This window comes from Anas acuta, chromosome 14 (assembly GCF_963932015.1).
Source record: "Anas acuta chromosome 14, bAnaAcu1.1, whole genome shotgun sequence".
Classification (NCBI taxonomy): Eukaryota; Metazoa; Chordata; class Aves; order Anseriformes; family Anatidae; genus Anas; species Anas acuta.
In genome coordinates, this window is record NC_088992.1 from 11,342,748 (window position 1) to 11,364,823 (window position 22,076).

A 22,076-nucleotide genomic window follows, 5' to 3' on the forward strand; every position below is an offset into this window, starting at 1 on the left:
GGACACAGCAAGCTGCCAGGATGGGGACACCAGCAGTGCAAACATGAGCCCCCATCGCAGCAGGTAGAGATGGGCTGCCCGGGGCAGGGCAGGGCAGGTTTATCTAAGCACGTGGAGTTACAGTTAGTGACTCTCGGCTCTTGCTCAGGCTCCTGGCATCAGCCTCGAACACACCTCCCAGCACGCATATTTATGATCCCAATTAACACCAAACAAAAACCCGGCTTGCTCTGAAAATAAATGATTTTTAATCTAAATCGCCCGTTTTACATACTTCGCCCACCTCTGCTTAGCAGAACAGCTGGTGTTTACCAGCCTCTCGTTACTCCCCCAAGCAGGAAGATGCAGGACCAGCCGCCCCTGAGATAAGGTGAGCTCTGCCCCCGACGCTTTGCTCCCCCACATCCCCAACAAGCCCCAGGGGAAGCAGAGTGCTGGAAGCCAGCACCACCCCGCTGCCAAAATATAAGGTTGATGGGGATGGGTAAATGATGTAAGATCCATAGACAGCATCTCTGGCTGCAAAACCTGGGCACGGAAGAGCTCTGCACAGCCCTGGTGTGCTCCTAGCAGGGTTGGCGGCTGTGCTGTGGTTGGTTATTTTGGTTAAGGGATGCCCAGGCACAGGTCCTCAGGACAGCTCCTACCCAGTCCCTGGATCCATGCAGCACATCCTGAAATTCAAACATCTCACCCAAGAAACAAGCACCGTCCCTGCCCCACCGCAGGGCTTTGACAGCACTCAGTGAGGGTTTCTGCCCCTCAGCTAACCCACAGGCAGGGTGTGGGATGAGGCTGTGTGGTGCAGCTGGAATACGAAGGTCTGTCCAGCACGGACCAGGAAGATTTGCAGCACCGTACAATGAAAGATGTCAGCTCATAGCAATTATTACTGCTGGGTGTTGTGTTTCTGCAGGAAAGAGTAGTTTCTGTGTAAGCCCAAATAAATCCAGCTATCTCGACACTTCTGTCCGTATCTATACGTGCAGTTATCAGCGCTTCCTTTTTTATAATGCCCTGGAGGCTAACACCAGAGCTAAGATGATCCAGAAATTATTCTCGTTGTAGTACTTCCACTATCCAAGAATGAACATACGTTAAAGAAATCCAGTCCTTCTTTACTCCAGGCCTTAATTTCCCCTCGGGGCATTGGCCAAAAATGGGGTCAGGGTGCCAGCTCCATCTCTTTACGCAGGCTTGCATCAGAGCTGGTCGTGCTGGTGCCCAGAGGATCACACCGGCGGAAGATCAGAGCCAGGGGATGGCCCCAGGCACGTACGAGCTCTGGCACCAAAGCGAGGAGGTTCCTCCAGCAGCACCCTTCGCCCTCTGAACGTGCTGGAAGGGAAGGTGCAGCTTTCTGTGGCCATGGAGAGGTGCATGCTGCCACACGTGGGGCCACTGGTGCTATTTCCAGCTCTGCTGGCCAGGGACTGGAGGCAGGAAAAGTGCCGGGACTGGGCATGGAGCAGGCAGTCACATGCAGCTCAGAAATGAGTCACAAGCCACAGCACGGCGACAACACCTGGGATATGAGGAGACCTGATCCATCCATTCCCTTTCCCCTATTTTTTCCTCTGCTCGGAGTGGCATTCGCACTGGTGAAGCGGGCTGGGCACTGGTGGCAGGGCCTGTAGGATAAATATCTCCTGTCTCGCTACTGTCCTTCTCTTCTGACCTCCTTGTTGGTAAAGCAATGCCACAGCTCTGCACCCTGTAGCACTTTGGGGTGCACACCTCCTGCGTGGTCTCTGTGCCTCCTACACACACACAGCAGCTCTGTGGTGAGCCCAAGAGGCAGACAGCTCCCAGCCCCATGCCCAAGGAATGATAGATGGAAAGGTGGAAGGTGATAACCCCCAGCCAGGCTGCCCTGGGACTTGTGCCATCACCCAGGGACCTCCTCTGGCACAAAGACCCCAAAAAACCTGTTTTTCCTTGCCCAGAAAGAATGGGACAAGGAAAAATCTCCTCCCCAGCTGCAGGAACGCTGGGTCCTCACCCACCCTTGGGCACAGGCACAGGGGCTGGCACGCACCAAGTTTCACTTTACTTCCAAGTGTTATTATGGTGTTTAATCAGCCCTGGCCACCCTGACCTCTCATCCTGATAGGAAAACAGCCCGGCTTTGTCAGAGAGGGCTGGTGGATGAGAGGGAAAAGGATGTTTTATGGGATGTTCTCAAAGAGTGAGCCTCCTCATTTTTATTTTTTTTCCCCCAGGCAGCACAAAGTCAGTTGCTGTGATTTAGAAAACACATGTCTGGTTAAAAAATACGGGCCAGACCTACAGTCCTGCAGATCAGGATGTCTCAGCTGATTTAGACCAGCTGAAACTCTGACTCGCTGTGTTTAAACAAAGCCCATTTTTTTCTCACTGGTGCTAGGCGGAAAGGCCTCAGGTTTTGGCTCTGGAAGGGATATTTTAGGGAGAATGCTCTCTGCATGATTCATCCTCCACGGGGCTTCGCTTTGACAAGAACCACAAGTGCCACTGGCCACCCATGTGGGTCTGCAGGGATGCTGGGTCTGCACCCACCTGGGTGCTGGGCCTCATGGTGGCCCCAGGTGTCATTTTGGGGCCCCCAAGGACAGAGCTGAGGATGGGATGTGCGCACAGAAGGGCTGGTGCAGCTGCACAGATCCTGGCCTCTGTTGGGAGAGCGCACGGCACCTGAGCTGAGCGCAGAGCGGGCTGCCCATGGGGCGAGCCAGAGGATTTTCCTGGACCGGTTCCCCCAAAAGCTCGCTGGATGTCAAACGGGACAGCGATTTGCCTCCTCCCAACACAGGGCTGAGGTTGCCCCGATGGCATCGCAGGAATGCTTGGTAAACAAGCATTAAACTATTCGCTGCCCTGGTGATGGATGGCTCACAGGGGTCAGAAGAGGAAAACGAAGTGGGCACTTGCAGCGGGGGCGAGGAAACCCACGCTGTGCGTTTGGCACTTCCAAGGGGCGCAGCATGGAAGGAAGATGAAGGGACTTGTAGCAGGGTCTCCCCGTGGAGCCCCAGCTGGCTGGTACAGCCTTTCGAGCCCGGGGGAGCGCTCCCCCCTGGCTCAGCACCCGCAGCAGGGCTGGGGCCAAGCGGGACGAGGAGCGGCTCAGCCGCCCGCAACTGCGGGGCTCTGGTGCGCCCTGGCGGTGAGCGGGGCTGCAGCTCGGTGCCCAACAGGAGCCGGCTCCTGCGGAGCTGTGGGGTCACGGAGCAGAGCACACAGCACAGAGAACAGGTAGGAATAAATAAAGTTGCTATTCGAGTTAAAACACGCTCGGGTCGGAGGTGTCCCATCGCCGGTTGAGCTGTCCGGTGGGGTCCCGGTGGGGATGGGTGACACCCTGTCCCCATCCCTGTCCATGTTCCTGTCCTCATCCCCATCCCGCACAGCCACGCTCCTGGAGCGCTGCCTGCCTCTCTCCCCATTGCACTGTGCTCCAGCACCTGCTCCTGGGCCCCATCCTGCCTCGCTCTGCCAGCAGCGCCATGGCACACAGCGCCACTCCCAAGAAATTAGGGTCCCAGGTCCCTTGTCTGCTGGGGACACGGAGATAAATCGCTGTTGGTGGCTGGACCCCTCCTGTGATGCTGCTTCTGGAGAGCACATGGACCCGTGCGAGGCAAGAAGCTGTTTGCAGGCACGTCCCCATGGCGATGGATGGGTCAGACGACGTGGCCGCCTTCGCTCAGCCACCGGGCCCGGTACGTGGCACAACCCGGCGTGCCCACGGGCCCCAGCGTGACCCTGGGGATGTCAGCCAGCTTGGTGTGAATGCGGCCTTGTAGCTCCTGGTCTCCCAGCTCGGTCGCTGCAGCGAGGGCCAGGAGGAAGTAGGCTGCTGCATCCTGTTCGTCCTAAGCACAAAGAGCAGGGCAGTTAGGAAGTAATGCAAGGCCACGGGGTGTGAGGGTGCTGGAGCAGAGCCCAGCAGTTCCAGGCAGAACCCGGTGACACCTGAATTCATTGAAATGGGCTCTGTACAGTCACTAAATGCTAGCACTTCTTTCCAAACTGCCTGTCCCACATCAAAACCTGGCTGTGCCAGCACTGTGTGTGCTTATTGTAAAGCTGCAGCCGGGACAGAGAGCCACAGGATGCTGCTGTATACGACCATGGCTGCTCTGCCAGCAGATGGGATACTCCACCTCCAGCGCCCCATGAAGACCCAAGAACTCAACACAGCATCATAGCAAGTGTCCTCCTACCTTCAGTTTGTGCAGGGTGAGGTTGCCAAGGTGGCAATACACCTTGGAGTAGTACAGGGCCTCTCCAGAGCACTGCAGCACGGGGGAGCGCAGGGCGAGAGTCTTCAGGTAGCAGTCTTCTGCCATCTCATACATCTGCAGAAAATAGTAGGCTGTAGCCAGGCGGTGGAATGCAACCAGCTCTTGCAATTGATCTCCTGGAAAAAAGTTGCTGATACAGTCAGACTGCAGGGCACTCACACGCAGTGCCTAGCCCAGCACACTGAGCCGCTCAGGGATGTGTTTGCTCCACAGCCCCAGGGCACAGATATCTGTCTTCATAAGGAGGCACTGCCTTTGAAGGTGGTCCAGAGAAATCAGAGCTATCAGGGGTACTGATACCAAAGTGGGATAGATTGCCAGTCTATATAGATCATATATATATTGCCATATATATCATATATCATTCAGCCAGGGGATTTCTTGGGGGCTGGAAAGGGTTATTACAAGGCTGGTTCCATCTCAGGCATTTATTTTGCCCATTAGGCCTACTTCTGCAATGGAAAGGGGTAGGTTTATCGGAAGAGCCAGGGCAAAGAGGAACTGTTCAGTCCCATGCCCTCATCAGATTTCCTGTGCTCTGGTGTAGCAACAGCCCTCTGCTCAGCCAGCCCCACCGCCGCCACAGCGGAGCACCCCTGTGGGCAGCTTAAAAAGGGAAGCAGCCTTTAAAGAGATGTAACCCTTGGGATAAGAATTGGTCCAGAGGTCTTATGAAAGCAGGAGCATCTCCCTTTCACGTGCACAGTGCTGTCACGCAGACAGGCACCCCCTCTGCCCTGCTCCCCGGGGGTGTGCATCACTCACCCACCCTGATGCTCAGCCGGGCTGCCAGCGTGGCAAACTCCAGCGCCTTCTCGTAGCCTTGCAGCCCAATCTGCAGCTCTGCCAGCTTGTTGAACAGCCGTAGCTCTGTCTTAAGGGCCTTTAGCTTCCTGGCCAAGGGCACAGCACCACCCTGAGGAGAGAAAAGAGTGAGTCCAGGCTGTTCCTGGAGGTGTGGGTACAGCACTGCCCACAGAGGGGTTATGGAGCAGCAGGAGATGGAGTAAGGTGTTACAGATGTGTCCGTGCTGCAGGTTCCCCCCCCCAGCCACATTTGTGTGCCAGCACACCCAGAACAACCCCATCCCTTTCCACCCTCCATCCTGCTGGGCACAGCTCCCCGTGGCCATCGTGTAGCAGGGACATAAACAGAGAAACACTTGGAGGGATCAGTACCCTGTAAAACTCCACTGCTCGGTCTCTGTTTCGGCTGCCATTGAAAAAGGTATCGCCTGCTTTTTCATAAAGCTCCATGGCCAAGGAGAAGTTCTCAGACTTCAGAGCTGTCTGAATGGCTGCCTAGAGGGAAGAGGAACTGCAGTGAGACTTGGAAAGAGACATCTGCACAAAGACTTTGGAGTAACAAAATAAAGCCAAGTCACCCTAAACGTGAGCCCCAGTGCTCCTAACAGCAAGGACACAGGTTGGTAAACAAGCTGGGGGGACATTGTGCTGTGTTTCCTGGTGATGTGTGAGGATGGAGCCACCCACCCATCCCCATGCAGGGTCAGTGTGCCAGACCGACCAGCCAGGACGTCCTTTGGCATCAGGATTTAGAGTGGGAAGGGTGCAGGCGGCAGCTGCCCTGTGCTGGGCTGTCCCTGCGGTGTGATGGAGCCAACGTGAAGATTGACAAGGGGAGCAGAGAGCCAGGACAGGGAAAGGGTAGAGCCAGCAGGAGGGCAGGTATGCTAACTTCTGGGAAGAAGAGATGTCTGTGCCAATTGCACACTTGACCCTGGTGCCACCTTCCAGCAGGAACGTGTTGTTCCTTTCACCGTTACAATCGATCATTGCCAATGACCGTGCCTGGAAAAGGGCCCCTCAGGGTTGCAGATGTCCTGCTGAGATCTGTCCTCCACTGGCTCGTCTTAACGAGAAGTCACCCCTCTTTATCCCCTGGAAACCTGCTGAAACCATGAGAAAGGCAATGATGGCTCTTCGTTCTGGGCTAGGAAACCAGGGCCACATGTTCGAGGCACCCAGGTCCCTGTGCAGCCTCTCAGTACCAGTAACACAGGTGCCTCTAGCACCTTGATTTGGGGGCAGGCTAGTGTGGCTGATGGAAAGGCTCCTCTCCTTGTCCCCACCACCAGATGCCTCAGTCAGCCAGCCCCACCAGCTCTGAAATGCTTCTGGGGTCACAGGGTGAGGACGCAGAGCATCCTCTGTGTGTGCTCAGGCTGGTGCTTTGCTGGAGACCCCAGCTCAGTGCAGCACCAGCAGACCCAGCCAGCCTCCTGCTCTGCTTACTTTGGGCATGTGGAAGGCTTCTGCATCTCTAAATAGATGCTCCCTGGAGGATTCAGCCCTAAGATTTTATGAGTAGTTCTTCCTCTTTGCAGCCCAGCTGATAGAATAATGTTAGAGATGGAAAGAAGCCAGAAGTCTCCTTCTCCAAGAAATCTCCAAGCACATCCCTGGCACCTCACCCTTACCTATGTGCATTTTGATGGGAACTGATCACCTAGCAGCTCCGGCTCTCTCTGGCACTCCCACACCACTTTCTGACTCAATAAATTCACTTACTTTCACCCCTGAATCCTCCAAACCCAGCAGATGGAAGGAAAGATAGGAAAATTAATAGGAAATTTAAACACGAGTGCTGAGGCAACAGCGCTTCCTTGCAGCAGCAGGTTTCTGCTGCTCATGAGAAAACTCTCCAAGTTTTCCAGCCCCAAATGTCTCCCCCTGAGCCACACAGCCCTGATGGGAATGCAGCTAGCCAGGGTGGGAATGGGGCTGCTCCAGACACCTCCCCCATACCTGGAAGTACATTTCTACCAGCTCATCTTCCTGCATAAGGTAGTAGAGCCTTCCTGCCTGCAGCCAGGCCTCTGCCGCCTTGCCAGTCTCCTCCAGGTCGATGAAGATCCTTAGGCTCTGCTTGGTGCAGTCCAGAGACCTTCTCAAAGCCCTGCAACAGCAACGGGCAGAAAGCCATTACAGAGCAACCACAGGGCACCAGCAACCAGCTGCAGGGCTGCAGCACCTCCCTGTTAGTAGTGCTGTCTTCTCCTCCTGCTGTTGCTGCAGGTTAGAGCCACAGCTCCTAGCTATGTGTACTGGCAAAAGGGCAGGACGTACAGGTATACGTGTGTTTCCTATCTCAGAACAGCCCCCGGGAAGCAGCTCCCCAGTGGCTGCTCCTCATTTCAGCTGATGAAGCAGGTTTGTCCAAGTCACCTGCCAACCCTATTTCCCCCTACACCAAGCACACAAAGGGAGTGCAGGCTGGCAGTGCTTGCACCATCATCTCCCAAACAGCCTCTGGCACCCAGATCCACATCTCTGCCTGCTGTTTGCCCCTTGGGGCATCCGAAAAGAGCTCTGTGGCCACATGTGCAAGGCCTGACAGCCCCTTCCCAAGCCCCATGTCACTGGAGGACGAGGGGATGAGCAGCAGGACAAGGTGACAGGCTGAAGGCAGGAGGCACCCGTGGCCAGGGGAGCGCGGGGCAGTGCCCAGGGCATTTCTGCTTGCCTGGTGTCTCGCCTGCTGCTGACTGCGCTCCAGCTGTCCTTCCAGCCCGGGCTGGGGGACGCTTTGTGATCTTAAATAGCACCGCTCACATGACAGGCGTCTGCTTCCTAAATTCCTTCCCTCTGAACTCACTGCGACCCAGCAGGGGAAGGTTAATGTCCCAGTTAATGACAGTCCCTGCCCACTTGTCCTCCTGGGACGTGGGAGCCAGATCTCTGCTGTTGGACACGTTTGCTTTCAAGAACGGAAGAAAGTCTGTGGTCTGCCCAAGTTTTTCTCTCCCCTCCTGCCTAACCTTATGTCACCTGCATGTGTCAAGTGGGAGACTGAAGGGTGAGCTGACAGAGGGTCTTACGTGCATCCCTGGGGAAAATACTCCCGTAGAGATGGGAAGGGCAGACTCAGCGGCTGGAGGCCGAAGCCAGGCTTGTTTCAATAACAGATAAGGAGTCTATTTTTATCGGCGGACGGTGATTAATCACTGAAATAAGCCTCCAAAGGAAGTGATGAATTCCCTGTCACTAGGTCCCCTCTGAAGAGGGCTGCGTGTGTCTCTGGAGAGCCGTGTTTGGCCGTGCCCCAGCTCGCAGCCCAGTGTTTGCCCAGCAGTCACCACGTTCTGGCTGACATTGAGCTGTTCCCCCCATCACGGCACAGGGACAGTTCACAACCCTCGGCAGTTCCCCAGCCACCAGCCTGCCAAAAGGGAGCTGCCACACACCTTCCCCACCTCTCCCTGGGGACTTTTGCTCCAGACACCTCAGAAAGGCCACTGCTGTGGTGTTGGGCAAGCAGAAACTGCTCTGAAAGCACCTACACTAACAGCCCCACTCAGGACTTACTCGGAGGTGTCCAAATCCTGGTAGAGCTGGCTGAGGGTCTGCCGAACATCGCCTTCCATCTCTCTGTCCTGGAGCTGCTGGGCCAGAGACACCCAGTGCTCGTGGTAGGTGATGCAGGCCTGGAGGTTGGGGGACACCTCGCTGTAGAAATGGCAGAGAGCCTCCGTGACGTGGAGCTGACCTGCATGGTAGAGGGAAGGGAAAGGGACAGCTTTAGGGACCTAACAGGCATTGCACCACGGTGAGTTCCTGCCAGCCCAGTGGTACTCACTCCTCACGTTACGCCACTTCAGGGCAAAACCCAGCGCCAGTTCATAGCAGAGTTTGCCATCTTCCACCTTCTGCCTGTTCACCATGGCCTGCGCCAGCCACAGCAGCACCTGCACTGCCTCGAGCTCTGGATCCTGGCAGCCCTGCAGCTCGGCATAGAGCTGAGCAGACTGCAGCAGGTAGAGCTCAGACAGCTGGCTTGCTCCGTGCGAGAGGCTCAGCTGCCCCATGTTGGCCAGGGCGATGGCCTGGTTCCTCTTGTTGCCGGTCTCCTTGGCCTTGTGCAGAGCCCGGAGGTAGTTCTCCGCAGCCTTCTGCACCCGTCCTTCCCCTTTGAGGGCAATGGCCAGGAGGTTGTGCACGGCCCCCCCCTGCGTCACGCTGTCCGTCCCGTGCAGGGACCGCAGGAGCTGCCCCATGATCTCTGCAGCCGGGCCCGGCTGGCTGTTCAGGAGATACGTCCACCCCAGGGAGAGGGAAGACTCAAAGGCCTCCTCCTCACCCATCAGCCTGCTGAAAGCCACGGCCCTGGCGGCGTGGTGGAGCGCCCCGTGCAGCAGGCCATGCTGGAGGTGCAGCCGGGACAAGATGGTGCACAGCGTCCTCTGGGTGGGCACAGCATGGCTCTCGCAGGAGAAGCGCAGGGCCTGCTGGAGGTAGGAACAAGCCAGCGCCGGGATGCTGCTCCTCTCCGGTTGGCTTCCCAGGAGCTTGGATGTAGTTTGGAGGATGAAGCCAGCTCTCCAAATGGGTGTTGGTGCCCCCTTGGTGTTGCTGGGAACAAAGAGCCTGGCGGAGGCCAGTGCAATGTTTGGCAAGTACTTCTTGTCGTACAGGTAGCTCAAGATGGGGGTGACATCCAGCGGCACAGCACCAGCGTCTGGGCTGAGTAACGTGGTGGTGAGACACTGGAGATGCTCAGCAAAGGGCAGCACTTCATCAGTTTTTCCCAGCTGTAGGAAGAGCTTGACAATAAAGAAGCAGACCCGCGCCTCCAGGGGAGCATTGCCCACGGCAATGGCTTCCCTCAGCACGTACACCATGACTTCCAGCTCGTTCTCAGAGCTAAAAGGGCGGCCAGGCAAGCAGACGAGCAAGGTCACCATTTTGCCCAGCAGGGAGGAGAATTTGTTCTTCATGTTCTGTTTCAGGTAGATTGAAGCAAGGTTCACGTGCAAGGCAGCCAGCAGGGGCAGGTCCCCAAAGCCCCTGTCCAGGGTGCTCAGGGCTTCCTCGAAATAGACTCGAGCCTGGGAGAACTTGACCTTTCTGATGCAGAGCTTGCCCAAGAGGAAACAGAGCCTCACATGAGCCCAAATTGCATGAGTCCTCTTAGCCCAGTTCCTGGACGTTTCAAGGTACAAGACCAGTTCATCTTCATCAGAGAAACCATAAAAAGTGGAGTTGAGAAAGGAAAAACTCATATCATAGAGGCTTTGAAAACTGGGCACATAATTCTCGTGGTTAAGGAAGGTCAGTATGGGGTCAAAGACATCGGCATCTTCCATGTGTCCAGCATTCAGGTCAATAAAGAACTTGGGATCATCAAAGTCATCCAGCTTGTCCAGGAGAACATCTTCCAACGTGGCAGAGGCCAATTCACTCCCAGGGCTAGACTGCTCGGAGGTGCTAGCTGTAGCCAGGCCATTTATTTCCTCCCAGGACTGGAGCAGCTGGATATCCTTACCACCATGGAGAACAGCCTCTGGAAGGGGACAGGAAAACCATAGCAGAATGCTTCCCCATGTCCAAATTCACCCTCTGACATATTTATAAAAGCATCCTCCACACACTCACCTGATGGCACCTTGGGGAACATGGCTGTGGGTTCAAAACCGTCTAGACAAAGAGACAAACAGAAAGAGAAAGCCCAAGGGCTCGGTTAATGCTATCGTGCAGGCAGAGCACACAAACCTAACAGAAACTTCCTGCTGCTTTGCTAAACCCCAGACCTGTATTTGGGAGAGCCCCGGTGATTACAGTTGCAGCAGAGAAGCCTTCTGCAAACTGCAGTCCTTTAGGGTATCTCCAGCCCCCTAAGCCAGGCTGAGCAGAGGGCCTGGTGGCTGTCTCGGCCTCGGCAGAGCCCCAAGCAGGAGCTCTTTAGGCATGGTCCAGGGCTGCTCCCTGGGGGGATCAATAGGACTAGGCACAGAAGAGGAGGGGAACTCACCCAGCCGGTACACGGAGGTGATGTCTGTGCGTGCCAGCTCGCCCAGGAGGGTGGCAAAGTGCTGCTCGCCCCCATTGCAGGGGATGCGCAGGAGGGGGGATTTTTCCTCTTCGCTCAGAAACACCAAGCCCTTTCCCCTAGGTTGAAGCAGACACAATGGAAAAACAGTTCAGTGTCTCCCCATCCCCTGACAGCACAGCTGTCCTGTGGGATGGAGATGAGTTTTCCCACCCCTCCTCCTCCTCCCACCAGAAAAGCTCTGCTGCAGGTGGATACCAGAGTCTGGACCCCTTCCCCAGCAGGGCTCTCAGATCCAGCTCCTCCATGGAGAAACTAAGGAGTGCCAGAGGGAGTAAACTATTAGCCTTTCTTTTCTCTCCAGAAGCCCTTTCTGAGGCCAGGACACATCTGATCTCCTCTCTGTTTCTCTGTAGTGTCAGAGAAAAGCGCCTAAGACTTATCTTGAGTAAACATGACCTATGAAAGCCCAACAGATGCTAACAGAGCTAGCAACAGCCTAAGGACCCCATCCTCCCACACATGGTCTTGGAGGAGAAGCCTTTTTGGATGGGTATTGAAATGGAGCTGTCTTTAAGGCAGCAACAAAGACAACTGCTGGATCTTAAGGTGTCACCCTCCTTCCCCAGATAACTCTTGTCCTCATCCACAGCAGGGTGCTCAATTCTGCTCAGAGAGGAGCTGTGCCAGTGGTTTTCCTGCCTTGGCATCCCTCAGCAGGCAAGCAAAGCCAGCCTGGTGGCAGAAGAGCCTGGCCAAGGCTTCTGGACAGACCTCAGACAAATCCTCTACGAAGTCCTTGCAAAGCAAATTACCTGCTCCGGACTCACACATAGCCTTGAACTGGGATTTTGGGTCTTCCCCTGCTTTCCACCTGACTTTAAATTCATCTAGATGGTAGCAGTAAACTTACAAGGGTTCACAAGCCGTGGCATTTACGCATCGTGTTGGGACAAAGCCGATGTTCCCACTGCTTAGGGATTTGCCCACAAACCACGGGAGTCCTGGAATGAGGAAGCCGATGATTTCTATGCTGTCTCCCTCGGAGAAACTCAGTTCATCCCATGCTGCTCCTTTGTGGTCCTCTGTGGCTGTGCACCTGCCTTTCACTGGGAAACAAAGGCAAACAACTGCATTTTGGTGTGAGGCCCAGTGCAAAAACTTCCTTGCTGGAAAAGACCTGGGCAAAGAGACCGTGATTTCAGCAGGAGCAGCCTGTCTCTATGTCCCCTGAGCTTTATTGTGCTCTCAGTCTTAGACTCTTATTATGCTCCTTGGATCACCCTTCTGAGCACCTGCAATTTTAAAGGTCTGCTCTCCACTCAGGAGAGCCTCAAGATGCAACCCCTTGCCATGGAGTGCCATTGTCAGAACAGGAGATGGACCCATTGCATTTTTGGCCAAACCCAGTCTCCAAAAGCCATGCCCCTGATGGGAAGGACGGCCACCTTACACAGGTATCACTCACCGATCGGTTGAGAGGTCGCCCCACTGATCTCCTGGGAGATGCCAAAACTCACGGCATAATTCTTCAGGAACCACCTGAAAGGCAAGAGGGAGCCACGCTGGTCCTGAGCAGTCCTCGGGCCACCACGAGGGACAGTCCCACACAGCAGGACAGATGCCCCCTAATGACACAGAGGACACAGAGGGCAGATGATTTTGCCAGCCCTTAAGGAGGATTTCTGTGTGCCTACAAGAAGATCTGTGACTGTCTGTGAGGCTCAGCCAGGTGTCAGGCCCCATTTTGACTGGCATTGCCCAAGACAGGCTGTTTTGTGTCCCAGTTACTGACCTGTAAATCACAAACAGTCCCAGGTATGACCTAAGTCAATATTATACAAGAACGATATCAGAACGATGCCCTTGCTCTGTCCCACTACAGGACCTGAACTGGTTCCAGTGGCTGTCTTTACAGCGTTTATTCTCACAAAATAATCTGGCTCTTGCCCAGTGCCAGAAGTAAGAGCAGTTCCTCACTGCTGACTTGGTGTTAGCTGGTGCATCTGGGTCAGGAATTAACTTGGCTTGAGCACCATCCATTGCCCACCTACTTACTGGTAAAACGGGTGAGGAACAGGCTCGAGAGCTGCCACAGGCACCAGCCCTCGTTGCCCCGTCAGCAAGGACACCCCTTCCCACGTGGACTCCTCTCCAATGTTCTTCACATGGATCAGCTCGTTCCTGCAGAGCCGCAGGCCTTCCTCTCCTTCCTCAGGCTGGCAGACACCAGGCACTGCTCTGGAAAAAAAGTTACCTGCAGATAGAAAGAGTCACGGCCAGGTCAACGGCACCAGTGCAGGACAGACCCAGGAGAGGGCCACCCTCGTCCTGGTGTCGCAGCCCCGTCTCACCTTCCTGCAGCAGCAGACCCAGGTAGATGGTGGCCAAGCGATCTTCATCCATGCTAACTCTGATCGCCGTGTCCTCCATCAGAGCACAGTTCAGCCAGTACTCCTGGCCAAAGAGAAGCTGCTCCAAGCAGCTGCCCACATAGCCTACAACAGCAAAGAGGAAAGCAGTGGCAGCACCCTCCTTTGCTGGGCAGCACGAACAGTTTTTTTCCAGTGTCTCCTAATCTGCCACCTGCAACCATGCTGTAAGGCAGCGATCTCCAATTCTGTCTCCAACCCCAGGTGCAATAGAGGAATTACCCAAAAGAAAACCTCCTGGATCTTTTCCACTGATCCAGGCTGTGGTTTCATGAAGCTGTACATGAATACCAAGGTCTCATTAATATTCCTTCCTCTTCAAGGTGTTCTCCCTGTTGCATTACTTTTTTTGGTGTCACAGAATACCTTTTCCAAAAATCCTTCTCACACCATCCATTTGGATCCCCCACACCTTGAAAATATTACCTAAAGCTAGGTACGTGGAGAACTTCCAGACTTCCTCCAGGGTTTTGAAGGTAAGCAGGAACCGATCTTCCTGTGCTTGTACACACACCAGCCTGGCTGACAGCTCCTGCACGGAGAACAGAAAGCAAGGCTGAAGGAGAGGGCTGGGAGCCTGACAGGGGTTCTCCTGGCAGTGTGGCCATAAAAGCAGCCCCCGGGATGAGACCAGGCAGGCATTTATTAGCACACTTGAGACTGAAGCTATGAACTGTCCCAGGTCTTCTGGGCAGCTTTGCAGGGTGCCCTCGGGGGTGAGGGCATGGAAAGCCAGTTGGGAAGGATTGTTCAGGGCAGTGAATGGGATTTTTCTTTATGAAGCACAACCAGCTCCCCAGCACTCACCCTAGTGCTACCTGCACCATCCCTCCAGCAGCTTACCGCCCCCGATATGAGGCTCCAGACATGAGGATCTACCCCTCACCCATCACCATTTCCTTTCCCACATCATTCTAGCTCCCCTGTATGCACAACACATCTCAGAGGACCTCCTCCTCCTAGGCCAGGCTCGGTGTCCCATCACACATCCCACCAGACCAGCATTCCCCCATCAGCTCCCACCTTGAAGAGGGCACGGACCGCTCTGTCGTCGCTCTCCAGGGCCCACAGCTTCTTCCTGGCGGCTTCCTGCAGCTGGGAATTGAGGCACCGGGAGGAACGGCTCTCCACGGAGAAGAAGAGCGAAATCTCTTGGAGAGGAAAGGTGCAGGGTTAGGGGAGAAGGAGCCACTGATGGGCAGATCCCATCCTTCCCTCCAGCAACCCGAGGGATGGCAGGACTTGCTCAGTCACGATGCCTGGCCTCGTACGTGCAGCCACTGGAAATCTGGGTGATGCCAAAGGCAGCCTCTTACCTGGGGGGAAGCTCTCCCCGACGGCCAGCAGCACCGAGGAGGTGTCCGGCAAGCCTTCTGCTGCCTCGGTAGCTGCATCATTTGGCTCTGGTGCCCCAACCCTACCTACACAGGACACAGAAACACTGCTGTCAGGTTTGGCAGTGGGATCTAGGCTAAGCATGCCACCTGAAAGCAAAGTCCGTGGGCTATACTGCAGATCTGCCTGGGGGACTGCATGCAAAGGGCATCACCCTGAAATCGTACCCAAAGGGGGAAGCAAGATTCATGAATTCTGCCTACACGGTACCCTTGGTGACTGGGTCCTTCCCAGTGTGGGGGTGGCCTGAAGTGAGGGACTTGCTTGCTCTGGGGCCACTGTCACAGAGCAGACCCCGGGACAGAGAGGCTTTCTGGAGGAGATCTCAGAGTGAGAGCATTTCTCCAGCATGGGTGAGCCAAGGACTTGCAAAACTCTTTGCTCATCGATTTGCCAGTCAGAATAAGATTTTCTCCCCTGCCTGATCCAACTGGTATTTGAAATCCAAGCTGCATGCTCTCAGCTTCGCACATTGCCAACGATTGCCATAAAGGATTCAGGAGTGGAAACTTTTGCTGGTAATTATGCTAATGATGGCTGAGGCACACACAAATCCAGCTTGCTCTTCCACAGCTGCATTGGCTGTAGAGGGATAACAAGGTTAGAAACCAATTTTTGTCAGTAATCAGAGAGGACTCGCACAACTAACATGTACCCAGAGATCTGGAGCTGAACAGTGCAGCAGCTTTCCTACGCTACTTTTGTGACCATAACTGTTCTCTGTAGGTCTTATTATTCAGCCCACTTTGCTAGCCAGTCCAATAGCTGCGTTATTTGCGCACAGAATTATAATCCTTACTTGAAGTTAGCAGCAGAAAAGAATGGCCCAAGGCTGGACAGGCAATAAATGGGGCTTTTCTTCCAAAGAAAAGCCTCTACATTTCTCAACAGCAGAACTGAGCACGCTTAACAAAGGACTTCATCCAGGAACTCCAACCCCTCTGACACACGGGGGGGAAACGGAGACGGGGAAGCGAAAGGAGCCAGAGGCAGAGTTACAACAGAGCTGCCTGGGCTGGGCGGCACTCGCTTCCCACGTCCCTCCCTTCCTCTGCTCCCCGCACCCTGGCAGTCCCTGCGGGCTCTGCAGGCTGGTGTCCCCTCCCTGGGGACAGTACCTGATGCCATGGTTGTCCCTCGCCACCATGGTCCCCGGTGCTCGGCGGCGGCGTGCTGCAGGCGGTCCCAGCGGGGCAGGAGCAGGGGCGAGCGGGGGCAGCAGGACTCACACTCTTCGCCTGGGGAAAAGGGGTGGTGATGGGAGGCATTCAGCCCCCCGGAGGGATGCTCCAGGCCCAAGGGGTCTCCTTGTGCCCCATGGGCAGCCGTGGGGAAGGAGGGGGCAGGTGGGGCACCGCTCATGGTGGCACGGCCAGCGGCGTGGCCGAGCGCCCCGGTGGGTCCCCGCAGAGCCGGGCAAAATGGGGACGGAGCTTCCTTGGGTGAGAGAAGGGGGTTTGCTCATGGCTGTGCTCGCTGCTTCAGTGTTTGTTTGCGTTTGGGCCAGCCTCAGAAAGGGAACTGGGAGCTCTTTCAAGAGACCAATTGAAAGTGCTGGTGGAGAGTCGTTCCCATTCGTGCCAGTGACTCATTTACCTCCCTGCTGCTGAAAGATTTTGCAATGCGGGGCAGGAAGCAGCCCCAGCCCGGAGCTGAGAGCAGGTCCCAGGCTCTCCGGCTGTGCTCCTGGCACCCACTGGCCCTGCTCTCCCGGGGGCACACGACCACAGCTGCAGGCACTGCATTACTCCCTGCTCCAGTACCCAGGGCTCTGTGAGCCCTGCAGTGCTCAGGGTGCTCCTGGGCAGCAGGATGAGGTGACAGGATGCCCAAAAACCCCACGGCATGGGAATAAACCAGCCCCCCGAGCCAGACAGAGCCAGGCTGTAGCTTCCCCATGGACAGCTTACCTGTGCACCCCAGGGACAGGTCCTGGTGCCAAGGGGCCCCCAGGCAGCAGCCCATGTGTCCAGCATCGCCGCCAGCCCCGAGCCGGCGGGCTGCTGCTGTGCTGGTGGAGGGAGCGAGCTGCTCACCGCCGGCCCCACCGCAGCTCAGCCCCGGCCACAATGCACAATGTGCCTTTTGAACGGGCCCTATCTGCCTGTGGGGCGGGGGCCGGGCACATCTCACACCCCCATCGCTGCCCTGCGGTTGCCCCAGGCTCCGCTCTCGCCCTCGCCTTCGGGTGCCTGTCGCCAGGCCCACGTGGCGCATTCCTCTCATTCCTCCTGCCGGCTGCTGCTGCTGTGACACAGGGAGCGCTTCAAGCTGGCCCCTCTGGAGAGCTGCAGCCCTGATCTCACCCCCATCCAAAGCCAACCCCACTCCTGATGCTGCTGTGACACCCCCTCACCTGCCGGCACAGCCCGCCGGGGCTCCTCCAGCATCCTTCAGCATCGCTCCAGCCAGCAGCCCCGCTCTCCCCGCTGCACGGCAAGGGCACCACGCCGGCCTCCGAGCTACGGCCAAGCGAGGCACCAGGTTCTGCAGCACAAACAGCCACTTCGTGAGAGGCTAGCAGGGCTCATCTCGTCCCTGAGATCTTTGAACTGCAGCCACAAACAGCAGGAGGGAACAATCTGGTGTCTGCACAGGGTCTCCACCAGGGGCTGCCCGGGTGGATTCTCGCACCCTGACCTTCCCCAGCCTCCAGGAGCAACACTCAGGACCCTCTGGGTGGCCTCAGCATGGTGGCAGACTTCTTCAGAGCAGCTTTGGGAAGGTCAGCACAGCCCCTGTGTGAAGAGAAAAACAACAAAAGGAGGTGTAGGGTGAGAAGTCACAGGCAGGGAGGTTTTTAGGGATGGACCTTCACACCAGCCGATGCCAGTGCCACACAGCAGTGCCCTGCTTGCTGTGCCATGCTCCAGGAGCACCGCTGGCTCTCCCAGATGTCAAAATGCTGGGGTTGCCTGGGGGAGGGACCGTCCTCCTCCCCCTCTGTGCTGCAGCCCTCGATGTGAGGGCACAAAGCCCTGCTGCTGTTTCCTGGCGTGCTAAAACTGAGCTGATCCTTGCCCTGCAGCCCCGCAAAGCTGCACAGCGGAGGGAACCGGTGCAAAGGTGAGCGGCTGGGACAGGCGCTGCCCCCGGCAAGGACGCTGCCTGCTCCCACTGCACGCAGCCTTAGCAGGCTCTGGATTTAGAAAACTCCCCCAGTGAGCCCAGGGATGCTCTGAAGATCAGGGGACCAGAGGGGGAATTCAGATCACAGCCTGGGTTTGTGGGGTGCCACCAGGCACAGCTGTACGGGACAGACGCTGCTGGTTTGGGCCCACGTTGCCAAAATAGCCAGGGCTGAGGCAGGGCAGTTTGTTTTAGCAACATCTATTTATAAATTAAAATCAATGCAGGGGAAAATACTCATTAAAAAAAAAAAAAATCAACAGAAGATTATGTTTCATGTAAAAAAATAATAATTTGTTCTTTTGAAATTTCCGTTTGTTGTCAAGTTTACCCAGATAACTCGATAACCAAACCCATCCCTCTACAGGTGAAGGTATCAATCCCCAGTTTGACCTAAAATTTAATTTGCTTTTTGGACAGAAACCCAGCCCCCTCCTGTTCCACCCCCCCGTACCCTCAGCACCACGGGTACCCCTGCAGAGCTCCCATTGCTGCTGATGATGATCTCACCCTGGCCTCCTTAGGAGCACCCTGTCCTACAGAAGCGATGTCCTGGGGTCCCCACCAGCACAGACCCTTCCTGGGGGGGACAGCCACCACCACCAGCCCCCCAGGGCCTCTGCTCCCTGTGCAGCCCTGCACAGCCCCCGCTGCTGGCCCCGCTTCCCTCCCCAGGGCACGAACCAGGCAGCGGGGCTGCCTGGGCAACCCTCACCTGGGGACGCAGCCTGGGGACCCCGCTGCTCTCTGTGGCTGTCTCACCCTTCCCCGGCACCAAATTCTCTTTGTTAAACCTAGCTCCTGCTGCTGCAATTTCCCCTTTCACTCTCCCACCGGTTCCCACACACAAAGGACCCCAGACAGACCTATCCCTCCCCGGTGTGCTCATCACCACCGTATCCAAGCCTCCAACCCCACCAGGACCCAAATCCCAACTCCCTGCCCCGCTCTGGAGGGCAGCCACCATCTGTGCAGCCACCCCCTTGCACCCGGCTGCTCCGAGCACCTGCAAGCACCACTGCCCAGCCCTGTTTGCTCAGCTGGGGCCAGCCAGCATGCGCCAGGCACGGGGACACGGCGGTGCAAGTGGCCGTACTGACCTGCTCCTCCACAGCACCCGGCACCGCCGTCCTCCCCGGGGAGCCTCAGCCTCGCTGCTCCCACCTCTCCAAGTCCCCCGGGAGCTGGCGGTGTGTGCAGAGGTGTGGACGTGCCTGCAAGGCGTCCCCAATGCCGCCACTCCCTCGCACGAGGAAAGGAATTTCTTCCCAGAGAGGCTTATCACCTCGGGAACCTCCGCTTCCCAGCAGAGTCTCCGGAGCGGAGGTCAGCGGGGCAACAGGGCGCTGCCTCCCCAGGGGAAGCCTCGCCGGGAAACGAGTGCCGGGGAGGCCACCACGTCTGGGCTCTGTCCCTCTCCACGCGTGTCCACCCTGTGCCGTGCCACCACCGGTCCCTCCCGGCTCTCACCTGTCCCCTGCTCGGGCGTCGTGTCCTTGAGGCTGGGGACTTCCCGTCCTCGCTGCCCGGGGACAGGCTCAGCAGCCCGGGGAGCAGCTCGGGAACTCGCTGCTTTTCGGACAAACTGCGAGTGCAGACACACAGGATAAGAGATCTGTGGACCCAGCAGTATTTGTGCGCCTGGGCAAACAGTGCTAGCTGAGAAAAATAGTGTTGTTTTTTTTTTCTTTTAAAAACAAAGAAAGGGTTAATAATCTTATCCAATATTCCTGTTTCCTTCTGGGAGCGCTCAGACGTTGACCGTTCCTTGGCAGGCTCAAAACGAAGCCTCCTCGCTTTTCACTTTGTAATCTAAAAATGAACCTGAAAGCAAAAGGAAACCGGCCTCCACCTGACGGCAGCCAGGGAAAAAGCAAACAAACAAGATGAAACATTTCGTTTCGGGTCAAACAAACTTCTGTTCCGCAGTTTTGATGCTCTGATAGGGCTGGGGAACCTGCTTTGGTGCTGGGCTGGGCAGTGTTTTCCTCCGCTTGTCTGCTGAGAGCCCCCCCTGCCCCAGCAGTGCCCCGGGCAGGAGGGCAGAGTCCGGCCGGCCGTGGCGTTTCCTCATTCCTGTGCTCCCTGTTCCTGCTTTCACCTGCTGCAAACGGGCATGGAGAGGTGAAAACCCCCTGCCCTGAGCACAGCCTCCTGGCTGCTGGGGGCAGAGAGGTCCCCCAAAATGCGTTGGCCTTGGGGTGGTGCCAGCTGGGGATGGAGGGCGGTCGTGCACGGATGCAGGACACAAGGGAAATAAAATGTTTTTGCAGCAATTTCAGCGTGGCAAATTGCTGAGATGCAGGCCTGGCTGTTAGACATTTCTTCTCTCTGGTGGCCCTCACTCAGGAATTTCCTTCCACCTCCAAGACCCCCTTACCATTCCCACAGTTGCTGCCCCCAGGGGCCCCCTCTGCATCCTGCAGCGAAAGGGTTACGCGGGCGCCGGGGCCGAACCGTGCTGAACTCAGCGCTTCATTTTCAGAAACGCTGAGGCCTGCGCCTCTCCCTGGCTTGCATTGTTCCAGCCGAGGGCAGAGGAAGTCAATAAGTGCTCTTGGAAACCAGCTGGCGGGCCCCAGCCGTGCCGCTGGGTCGGGTGGGCTTAGAGCCCCTGCGCCCCAAACCATCGGGGGTGCCCAGCACCTGGGAGCAGCCTGGGCTCTGCTCTGGGGTCTCCTCCCTGCTGCTTGGTTTTGGACCATCAGTTCACCTCTGTGCAACCACCTCGGGGGTTTCCAGGCGTGCAGGGACCAGGACTCGGAGCCTTTCTGAGCTCTTTAGCTGCTGCAGCCCTTCTTCACCGCCCCTGCTCAGCAGTGACCGTGCTCAAGCACCCTGCTATGGGTGAAAGCAGAGCTCCAGCAGCTCCCACTGCTGCTTCTGGGGCAGCCGCAGGAGGTACAAGCAGATTTTGGACACGGAGCTGCCAGGGTAAAACTCCTTCTGCCTCTAGAAGAGTTTCTTCCAAGGTTGCGGGGAGGCAGAGGAGTCCAGGCCTCATGTGCTCTGCCAGATGTGAGCCAACAGCTCCTGAAACCATCGCGTGCCCTCGAGATGCTCCTCCCAGCCCACACCAGCTCCTGTCGGGTCTCTCCTGCGTGCACCACGACAAGGTTACAGGGTGCTCCCTGCCTGCACAAGGACGCTGCCCCCACGTAAGGGGATATGAGGTGTGCCATAAGCTGCTGGTGTCCCCAGCCCCACATCCCAGCCCCCCGACTCACCTGCAACATGCTCTCCATGTCAATTTTTTCACCACGAATGCAGCAGAGGAGCCCTTCCCACTGCCCCTCCAACCAGCACCACTTCTGGAGCCCTCACTTTCCCTCCCTCCCAACACCTCCTCAGCCCTGCACCGCCGTGAAGCCCAGCCCAGGACTCAGCCCCATGGGGACACACGTGCAGCTGGCAGCCAGCTCCGCCTGCAGAAGGTCCCCAGGTGATGCCAGGTCTCTCCTGCCCACCTGGTTTCTCCTGGCTGATGGAAGAGCTGCTGCAAAGGGGTCCCCCAATTCCACCCTTCCTGCTGCCCCATCCGGTCATGGCTTCTCTCCGCGGTCCCTCATCCCTGCTCTCTTCCCATGCTGGAAATATCTCTGCCCTGCACTGACCAGAGCATTAAATGCACTCAACCCTATCAATAATGCAGGAGAATTGATGGCAGGTAGCTTGTAGAAAGCTTCCACCCTCTGAGGGACACCAAAACCCCCCTGGACTTGGCCAGGCAAGGCATGGGATGCGGATAAGTGCCTGCAGCCTGCATCAGGGCACTGAGCTCCTGCTCTGCTCACCCCTCTAGCCCTGAGTGACCTGGCAGGGATGCTCTCTCTCCCCCTGGTGAGTCAGCTGCCCACCAGCTGCAGGGACACAGGGATGGCACCAGCTGGCCATGCTTATTAATTATCAGAGCCAACAGATGGCAGCAATCACCACACCATCAGCGGCCCCATCCTTGCACAAAACCATTTGGTGCCAGCCCCCAGCCCTGCAGCCCCAAGCCCCTGGCCCCCAGCAGCTGCACCGTGCCCATGGCAGAGCCCA

The 22,076-nt window shown here is 56.7% G+C and overlaps 1 protein-coding gene across 7 annotated transcripts; it reads right to left on the reverse strand.

Moving 5' to 3' along the window:
- Window positions 1-225: 225 nt before the first annotated feature.
- SH3TC2 (SH3 domain and tetratricopeptide repeats 2) lies at window positions 226-20,436 on the reverse strand. Of its 7 annotated transcripts, XM_068698094.1 has the most exons (20): window positions 20,413-20,436; window positions 19,503-19,617; window positions 17,260-17,641; window positions 16,022-16,141; window positions 14,825-14,929; window positions 14,532-14,659; window positions 13,935-14,040; window positions 13,431-13,574; window positions 13,135-13,333; window positions 12,545-12,618; window positions 11,990-12,206; window positions 11,059-11,195; window positions 10,683-10,724; window positions 8,887-10,590; window positions 8,616-8,796; window positions 7,056-7,206; window positions 5,466-5,588; window positions 5,052-5,202; window positions 4,206-4,402; window positions 3,236-3,854 (listed from the first exon to the last, which is right to left on the reverse strand). In XM_068698094.1, the coding sequence occupies exons 3-20, from the start codon at window positions 17,291-17,293 to the stop codon at window positions 3,663-3,665; spliced, it is 4,005 nt and encodes a 1,334-aa protein (XP_068554195.1). In that variant the 5' UTR covers window positions 17,294-17,641; window positions 19,503-19,617; window positions 20,413-20,436; the 3' UTR covers window positions 3,236-3,662. The 7 variants fall into 7 exon arrangements, 5 of the variants coding, with proteins under 5 accessions (XP_068554193.1, XP_068554192.1, XP_068554195.1 ...); XM_068698093.1 differs by lacking the exons at window positions 19,503-19,617; window positions 20,413-20,436 and adding an exon at window positions 19,133-19,495; XM_068698092.1 differs by lacking the exons at window positions 17,260-17,641; window positions 19,503-19,617; window positions 20,413-20,436 and adding an exon at window positions 16,814-17,175 and having other exon boundaries at window positions 226-3,854; window positions 4,206-4,340; window positions 5,056-5,202.
- Window positions 20,437-22,076: the final 1,640 nt, after the last annotated feature.